The sequence below is a fragment of the Gopherus evgoodei genome, unplaced genomic scaffold (assembly GCF_007399415.2).
Source record: "Gopherus evgoodei ecotype Sinaloan lineage unplaced genomic scaffold, rGopEvg1_v1.p scaffold_108_arrow_ctg1, whole genome shotgun sequence".
Taxonomy (NCBI): domain Eukaryota; kingdom Metazoa; phylum Chordata; order Testudines; family Testudinidae; genus Gopherus; species Gopherus evgoodei.
Window position 1 is genome coordinate 43,618 of NW_022059771.1, and position 9,415 is coordinate 53,032.

The following is a 9,415-nucleotide window of genomic DNA, read 5'->3' on the forward strand; positions in this document are numbered from 1 at the left end:
GCGCCAGGGTCCCACGCTGGGGTATCCGTGGGAACAGGGCCCCTCCCGTCATGATGCGGCACTGGGACCAGCATCCTCTGCAGCTGCTGCTGGGGAGACAGAAGGGACCAGCCCAGAGGTGGCATCAGTGTATGAGCGTGGGGAGTGGTCAGGGCTGGGATCTCCCCACAGAAACCCCTCTCCCTGGGGGAATCAGTGCCATGTTCACCCACTGCCCCTCCCCCACGGGATCCCCGCTCCCTTCCATGGCACAGGGGATCAGGGCTGGTACCCCGGGTTTTCTTCACAGGCTGTTGGGGTTTATCTGGGTCCAACGGGGCCTGGACAGAGAGAGGGAGCAAGACATTGCAGGGGAATAGGGAGTGTCTGACCTGAGAGTGACCGCCCATCAGACCTTCCTTGCTGCCCTGGGGCCTCACCCAGATGGGAATCCCCCGGTGACTCCCTCAACCCAACTCATCCAGATAAAGAACCCCAGTGACCCAAACCGCCCACCTCACCCAGAGGGAGGCAGCCCCCCCAGTGATCCTGCCCCATCTCTCCAGGCCAGTGCCCCCAAAGAGAGCCCAGGAGCCCCCGCCCACATGCCCGCACTGCGCTCTGCTCAGACAAGAGCCTGCTCCCCCGCTTCTCTCACTCCCTCTGCCCTCCAGCCCTGCCCCCTACCTGGGATCTGCCCCTCCAGCCCTGCCCCCAGAGATCTTCCCCCATCCCTTTACCTGAGTGATTTCTCCTCCACATGATAACACCGGTTACTGCAGCATCAGCCCCTGCCAGCATGGCCAGAACGAGGGAGACCAGGACTCCAGGGGACAGGGGCCCCTTCTTACTGGGGATTGTGGGGACAGAGACAGGAGACAGTTATCAGGGTGGGAAAGGAGGGAGGCTGGCACGTGGAAATGGAGGCATGACGGTGTATGGGGAAAGACACCTCCCCTTACCCAAGATGAGTGTGGGCTCCGGCAGGCTGGTGTGCAGGGCCAGTGCTTGCATTTAGGCGACCTAGATGGTTGCCTAGGGCACCAGGATTTGGGAGGGCGGCATTTTGCCTACCTCGGCGGCAATTCGGCAGCGGGGGGTCCTTCTACGCTCTGGGTCGGAGGCGGCAATTCTGCGGCGGGTACTTCACTCGCTCCGGGATGCTCTGCCGAAGTGCCCCGAAGACCAGGAGAGCGGAAAGACCCTGCCTAGGGCACCAAAAACCCTGGCGCTGCTCCTGCTGGTGTGCTCCACCTGGCAGGCATAGCAGTGCCCGTCCTGCTGCAGGGAGATCTCCAGGGACGACTGCGTGTAGTAGGTGCTGTCTGCATTGGGTAGAATCCCGCTGGAGTCTGTCTCTGCCAGGATGTCTTCTTCATCCCGCACCCAGGAGACATGGATGGGACATGGGTAAAAGCCCCTGGCATGGCAGGAGAGGGTGATGGAGCCATCGGGGGCATCTCTGCAGGAAACCGAGACCTCGGGGGGCACTGGGCAGAGACAAGAAGTTAGAGTGTGTGGGAGCATTTTCCTGCACCAGCCCCGAATCTGAGGCCAGGTATGTCCCTACCAGTGACTGTGTTCAGGCTCCCCTGCCCAGCTGGGTCCCCCAAGGGCCAGACCTGGCTGTTTGGGGGCCCCCGGTTCCCTCATCCCACCCCGATGCTTCCGGCTGCTCCCACTCACGCTGGCGCCCCAGGGTCTCCCTGCCATGCTGGACGAGGCTCCTCAGCATCTCCACACACTCCTGCTGCAGGTAGTGCTGCAGGAACTGGCACCAGGGCCGGTTGGCCTCCCAGCGCTGATTGGACAGCACAGCTGGCTGCACGGCCGCCACCCACAGCCCCCGCTGCCCGTCAAAGCCGATGAAGTCCTGGCTGTCGTAGGCATATTGCAGCACCCCGGCTTGGAGGGAAGTCATCCCACAGGGAGTAGCCCACCCGCAGCTGCAGCGTGTGTACCCCTACCGGGGAAGGGAGAAAGAGGCAGCGTCACACGGTGATTGTGGATGAAGAAGTGCTCAGGAGTCTGCAGAACTATCTGCCACAGGATATTACCAGGGCAGCACTGACAGCCCTACCAGCCTCTCTGTGCCAACTCTCTCATTAGCATCCCATAATCTCCCTCAGGCTAAACTCTCTGTCCTCTCCCTGCCCCACATGTCCAAGACCTCTGCCAAAATCCTCTTCCCAACATGGCTCATCTCCCTGGATCTCTTGGACCACACTGTATCCAGTCCAAGCTCCTCAGCCCCTGGCCCCCACTCCAAGACCCTTGGTAACCTCCTCCCACTAACTGTGTCTCGGCTTTCACAACTCCTACACCCTTCAGCTTTGTGTCGCCCCAGTTCACCCTCCCAGCACCCGCTCTCTCCTCCTTCAGATCCACTTCCCCTCACCCACCCGCCCCGCAGCCGCTGGCACCCGTATGCCCTGCCCTCGCCATGGTCCTCCTCATCTGCCACCATCCCTCTCTGCCCCGCCTGCTTGCTTCCTTCCCTTCGGTCTCCTCAGCATTGCCCCCTTTACCTTCCCCCTAGATTCCCCCCCATCCCGGTCCCTGGAGCCTAGTCGCTCCAGCTCCTCATTCAGTCCTCCTCACCCTGCTCCCCTCTCCCTGCCTTTCCTTACCGGGTAGCTTTAGCCCCCCGCTGTAACTCACCAGCCCTCTGGGGACAGAGCCTTTCCCACTCCCGCTCTGCATGGGCTGTGCTATTAGGGGGTTGTTTTGTTACCCCCCCCATCACCTTCCCCTTGCAGAGCCCTTTGTACCCACAGCTCAGCTGGGGAGCAAGAACCCCATGCCCCCCACGATGAGGATCAGACCCCTAGACAGCCCTTCCCCCTCCTCCACCCAGGGGTCAGTTGGGCTGGATTGGGGGCCCCTCAGGAGTCACCGGTGTCCTTCACCGCCTGTCTGATTGTAGCGCTCCAGCAGCCTGCCAATGATGAGCTGGAACCCATCCTTGTACCCCAGCAGCTCCTGCATCTTGCTCTGGAAATTGCCGGGCTCTACGGCCTGGCTCATCCAGTCCCAGGTGGGGCTCAGCTCCAGGGTGCTGCTGTCATAATAGGCCACCCCCAGACCGAGCACGAAGAAGTTGGGGATCCCCTTGGAGCCCTGAACCCCTGTGAACAGGATGTCCCAACTGTGCTGTGCCACTGGACCTGGACAAGAGGACATGGGTTAGACTGGGGCCCCAGCCCAGCCTCTGGGATCCAGAGAGCAGGACCTATAACCCCTGATGCTTCCCTGAGGTTATCTGTTATAACAGAGAGCCTCACAGCTAGGGAGAGAATCCAGGAGTCCTGGCTCCCAATTAGCCACCCCTACCCACCAAACCCCACTCGCCTCCCAGAGCTGGGCTAGAACTCAGAAGTCCAGACTCACAGTCCCCAACTCCGCCCTCCTGCTAGATCCCACTCCCCTCCCAGAGCCAGGAGAACCCAGGAGTCCTGGCTCTGAGCCCTGCTTTGTGGTGTGTTGAGGGTGGTTGGGGTTGTAGAGTAAGAGACAGACGGCTGTGGAGCCATGTGGGGGCAGCAGTCAATGTGGGCAGAGCAGCCCCAAACACGGTGGGCTGAGCGCTGACCCAGGGGGCAGCACTGAAGCCACGGTATGGGACAGCCTCCCAGCAGAGCCTTGATCGAACTTCCCTGTGTGTGGCCAGGAGCACAACAGATGCCCCCCCGCGTTCCTCTGTCCTATCCCAGCCCCACTCACCCGCAGCTCCCACCGCTCCCAGCAGGTAGAACCAGAGCCCGAGTGTCAGGGCCATTCTCCTGGGGAAGGGGCTGCGGCCGTTGTCCCCCAGCCCTGGAGAAGGAAGGACAAACTGCCTGAGAGCCTGAGCCTGGTAACCTCCCAGAGCCGGTGCAAGGATGTTTCGCACCCTAGGAGAAACTTCCACCTTGCGCCCTCCCCCCCAGCGCCCCCGCCCTGAGACCGCCCCCCCATGGTAGCTCCCTCCCTCCGCTCTGAGGTCCCCTCCTTGCAGCAGCTCCCCACCCTACACCCTCCGCCCTGAGGCACCCCCCATCCCAGCTCACCCCTGCTCCGTGCATGAGCACAAGCACCCCAACGCTGCTTCACTTCTCCTGCCTCCCAGGCATGCGGCACCTAAGCTGATTGGTGCCGCAAGCCTGGGAGGTGGGAGAAGTGAAGCAGCTCACCCCTGCCCTGCCTCCTCCCCAAGCACGAAATCTCTGCTTCACTTCTTCCGCCTCCCAGGCATGCGGCACCAATCAGCTTAGGTGCCACAAGCCTGGGAGGTGGGAGAAGTGAAGCAGCTCACCTCTGCCCTGCCTCCTCCCCAAGCACAAAATCGCTGCTTCACTTCTTCCGCCTCCCAAGCTTGCGGTGCCAATCAGCTTAGGTGCCACAAGCCTGGGAGGTGGGAGAAGTGAAGCAGCCATGGCATGCTCGGGGAGGAGGCGGGGCAGGGGTGAGCTGGGCCGGGGAGTTCCCCTGTGTGCCATTCCCCCCACCCCTTACTTGCTGCCGGCAGCCCTCCCCGCACTTCCCCGCTCTCTCTGCTGAAATGCTGGCAGCGACCGGGGCAGCCAAAGATCCAGCCACCGCGGTCGCTGCTGAAGAAAATGCCCCCCCCCCAAATCCTAGTACCCTAGGCGACCACCTAGGTCACCTAAGTGGTTGCACCGGCCCTGTACCCTCCCCCTCCCTGTGACTTCTAGTTCCTCTTTCGCTTTCACAGGGGTGCTGCCCATGGGAGCCCGGCCAGCCAATGAGAGTGAGTGAGGGGCCGCAGCGCCGGGGTCTGTTGAAGCAGCATCCCAAGGGGTGATAACGGGGCTTGGTCGGAGCAAGGGCACCTATGAAAATACCCGCTAAAGAGGCGATAACATGGTGAGTAAGTGACAGAGCTCAGACAGAACCCAGGAATCCTGGCTCCCCCCTCTAACTCTCCTGCCCCTCCCCTCCCAGAGCCAGGGAGAGAACCCAGGAGTCCTGGCTCTCAGCCCCCCCCGCTCTATCTCACTAGCCCCCACTACCCTCTCAGAGCTGGGATAGAACCTAGGAATACAGGCTCCCAGCCTAAGGGACCTACCTCTACCATCTACAGTCCAGGAACAGGACCAGCAGATGGCCTTGTGCTGAGAGCTGGACATTTCAGGCTGAAAACAGCTTTATCCCAACCCTGGTGGTCTGGTGTTCTTGGGGTGGCGTGAAGGTGGGATCCCTGTAGGACTCACCCTCACCAGAGTTCAGTGAGGCCAAGATCACCACAGAATTCAAAGCAAGGCCAGGCATTTATACGGCTAAGGCGAGGATCCTATTATACTGGGGGCAGGGCCGGAGCAACCCATTCGGTGACATAGGCAGTCACTTAGGGCGTTAACATTTGGGGGACGGCGACCGTGGTGGCCAGACCTCCAGCCACCCCTGTCGTCGGCGGTATTTCAGGGGTGGGACCTTCTGCTGCCTCTGTTGGGGGTGCCATTTCGGGGGCGGGACCTTCCACCGCCTAGGGTGCCAAAAAAGCTGGCAGCGCTCCTGACCAGGGGGAGGATGTAAGGGGTCAGAACTATGCTATGACAGGGGACAAGCCCATAGCTGATGGGGTCAGGGGGAAATGAAGGGAACTTTAACCCCCACTTTTCATACAGTCTGTTGAACATCCAGGGTCTGCTCCAGGGTGGCCGTAGCGGGGTTGGGGAGACTGAGCTAGAGGGGCCAAGTGGTCTGAAGGGAGTGTTCAGATCATTTAGAAGGCCCTCCTATGTAACACAGTGCATCATAGCCAGACAGTCCTGTATCCAGCCCATATCTGCTGGTTGAGCTAAAGTGTGTTTTTAAAGAGATGTCCAAGCTCAATTTAAAGACTGTAAGTGTCTGTAAATACCCCACAGCCCTAGATAAACTGGCAGTGGGGAGTCCGCTCCCTGCAAAAACCTTGCCCCTTATTTCTAGTCTGAATTTGTCTCGCGTCAGCTCTCAGCGTAGGTCCATGATGTTAAAGGGCCCGCTGTTCCCAGAAATCTCCCTGTGTGTATGCACAGACCGGGATCATGTTACCCCCTGTTCTGCTGGGCTCTTCATGTTCTTGGTTATAAGGACACAACAAATGTAGTTTGAGAAAGAAATAGAGAAGGGTTCTACTTTACTGAATCATCACAAATTAACTTAATTGTATTAAAGACACTGGCACTTACAGGGGTGGCTCTATGAATTTTGCCGCCCCAAGCACGGCAGTGAGGCAGGCTTCTGCAGCAGTGGTGTAGCCAGGTTCTAACATCAAGCAGAGCGAACACATAAAAAAGGAGCTACTCGACATATCAAATTACTGATTACAAACTTTTACATTTGTTATACATATTTATTTGTACTCAAAATAAAAACACAAGAATGATCCAGCCATAGAAGGGTTTGCACAGCCGGCATTTCACAGAAGAACTTTAGATTTACTTTCTAAAATCTAAAGTATATCTAAGTATAATGAGAGAATACAGTAGTTTATAATTGTCACAGGTTTAAAAAAAAATACTGGCCATTTTTTCCAGTAACTAATTTCATATTAAAATCAGTCAGTGAAACGCACTTTATTTATAATAGATCGTAATACTAAAGCCACCAAAACCACATGACAAATACAAGTTTTATGAGAATTGGTGAGCAAAGATCTCATAGCTCTTCAGCATTGGACAAAGCAGTAATTTCCCTTAAAGTAGCTTTATTCATGGGGTTTTTTTAAACAAAAGGCATCTTTATGACAGTCTAACATCTCTGAAACACTGAGTACTGAAAGTTAAGGGTTTTTAACCAATTTAAGCCGTACATACACACACGCACACACACACAGACACACGCACACACACCACCACCAACAAAAAACAAACCTCTTCCTGCTTTCCTATCACCAGTTCTGTTACTACAGGAATGAAATCTAGACATCTCATAAAATAGTTAGTTCCACATTGTTCTTTAAACTTCAGATCAGAGAAATGCAGCTTTGCATTTGAGATACTATATGACTGTAGTACATTTTGCACTGCCTGCATCTACATCGATATCAGGAGAGGAAAAGAAGACAAGACTGTCCCTAGCATATATGATTTCTAAAAAGAGACGAGACACACCCACCCACTGTCAATGCAACAAGAAGGGAGAACAGTAGCTAGGGCCAAGAACGAAGATGCAATGAAACCCTCCTGTACCCACAACTGATGTCTGAAAAGCATCAGTCACTCTGCAGATCAAAGAAAGAAAGAGCAGCCAGTATTCAGACAGATAGGATCCTTATGACCTATATAGGAGAAGTGCACTTTCTAAGTAAACTGTAGCAGTTTCCCAACAGACTTTTCTTATGGATTTATTTATTAAGCAAAAATTAAGATTAGGAGTCTGATTTAAATTATGTAAATTTTCAGTTTTAGTTAACTGTGGAACTATTGCAGCTATTTTTATTTTACTCCTGCCTTCATAAAAAGCTACAGAGTTATAACAGATAATTACAAAGACTAAAGTACATGCTTTAATATAATTAAGACCAGGCCTTCCCAAGATGTCCTACAACCAGGTATTTGAGGCCAATTCCTTTATCAGCGGAATCCTCAACCAAAATGTGAGGAAGGAGAAGAGTCACCCTCTGACTTTTGACAATAATTCAAGGTCTGCCAGCCACCAAGAAGACTGGCACCATTCATATTCTGATTTTGGATAAAACAGTTGATCTTGCCCACATCATAGAAACCTTCCTCCCTCCAAGCCTACACTCCACTACACCCTTTAGCAAGAAAGTAACCATTAAACAAGTTCTGAATCAGTAGTCTTTCCTCCCAATTTAGTTTTAACAAAAAAAAAAAAGCTGCAACGTAAGTAGCTATGGGAGATGACCATGCAACTACTATATATCAGTGGGGGAAAAGTGTGCTGGTAATCTCCTGGATATACTAATCTGTTAAGTGTTATTGCTTTTAATATGCTAATGCAAACCATGTAATAGAGTAGAATCATAGAATCATAGACTATGAGGGTCGGACTCTCAGGAGGTCATCTAGTCCAACCCCCTGCTCAAAGCAGGACCAATTCCCAACTAAATCATCCCAGCCAGGGCTTTGTCAAGCCTGACCTTAAAAACCTCTAAAGGAAGGAGATTCAACCACATCCCTAGGTAACCCATTCCAGTGCTTCACCACTCTCTGAGTGAAAAAGTTTTTCCTATTATCCAACCTAAACGTCCCCCACTGCAACTTGAGACCATTACTCCTTGTTCTGTCATCAGGTACCACTGAGAACAGTATAGATTCATCCTCTTTGGAACCCCCTTTCACGTAGTTGAAAGCAGCTATCAAATCCCACTTCATTCTTCTGCAGACTAAACAATCCCAGTTCCCTCAGCCTCTTCTCATAAGTCATGTGCTCCAGCCCCCTAATCATTTTTGTTGTCCTCCGCTGGACTCTTTCCAATTTTTCCACATACTTCTTGTAGTGTGGGGCCCAAAACTGGACTCCAGAAGAGGCCTTACCAATGTCAAATACAGGAGGATGATCACATCCCTCGATCTGCTGGCAATGCCCCTACTTATACAGCCCAAAATGCTGGTAGCCTTCTTGGCAACAAGGACACACTGTTGACTCATATCCAGCTTCTCGTCCACTGTAACCCCTAGGTCCTTTTCTGCAGAACTGCTTCCTAGCCATTTGGTCCCTAGTCTATAACAGTGAATGGGATTCTTCTGTCCTAAGTGAAGGACTCTGCACTTGTCCTTGTTGAATCTCATCAGGTTTCTTTTGGCCCAGTATTAATGTCCCAACGTACTGTAGCTTGTTTAAACTTACTGTAATACTAGAAGTGGTGCACGTGAAAAGTGTCTTAAAAGCTGACACTACGCAGTGATATTCTCAAGCCAGCATGCATAGGACTGGGGGTGGGGAAGAGGAGTGCATCTAGGTATAAGTAACATCTCTCACACCACACAGGAACTTTTCCACAGTTCATTGCAATTTGGATATGTGATTATTATATCTTGTCTTACAAACACCAAACACCATTACATATGCACAAGATCAATAATTCCCCTGCCCATATATACAGAGGGTGAATGAAAGGAAGTAGCCCCATGATTTGGGTTATGTTTCCATTGGAAAAGAGAGGTGTCATTTCTGGCTTGTGTAGACATACCTGTGCTAGCGCTGATCAAGCTAGTGTGCTAAACACAGAAATGGAGCCACAGTGACACAAGGGGCTAGCCATCCTGGGCTGGAGGATTCTGAAGGGCTTGAGGTCTAGCAAAATTGTGACATCCGAGAGCAAGAGCCACAGCTCTTTGGATAGGAAGGGTTTGGTGCAGAACCCAAGGCTTTGCTAGACACTCAAGGTGGAAGAGGTCTGTGCAAGGCCCCAGCATGCCCTCCCTTGTCAGCAGGCAGAAGCCATACCGCCCCCCTCCTCGCCCAACTCTCTGCTCCTCCAAGA

General features: G+C 53.7%; 1 protein-coding gene across 1 annotated transcript; it reads right to left on the reverse strand.

Moving 5' to 3' along the window:
• Positions 1 to 719: 719 nt before the first annotated feature.
• Positions 720 to 2,930, reverse strand: LOC115639711 (major histocompatibility complex class I-related gene protein-like; the record flags this gene model as incomplete). The annotated part of the gene is made up of 4 exons (XM_030542660.1): positions 2,876 to 2,930; positions 1,666 to 1,942; positions 1,166 to 1,469; positions 720 to 829 (listed from the first exon to the last, which is right to left on the reverse strand). Coding segments are annotated over exons 2-4 (649 nt in total), but the record flags the coding sequence as incomplete, so codon positions are not given.
• Between the last annotated feature and the right edge of the window lie 6,485 nt (positions 2,931 to 9,415).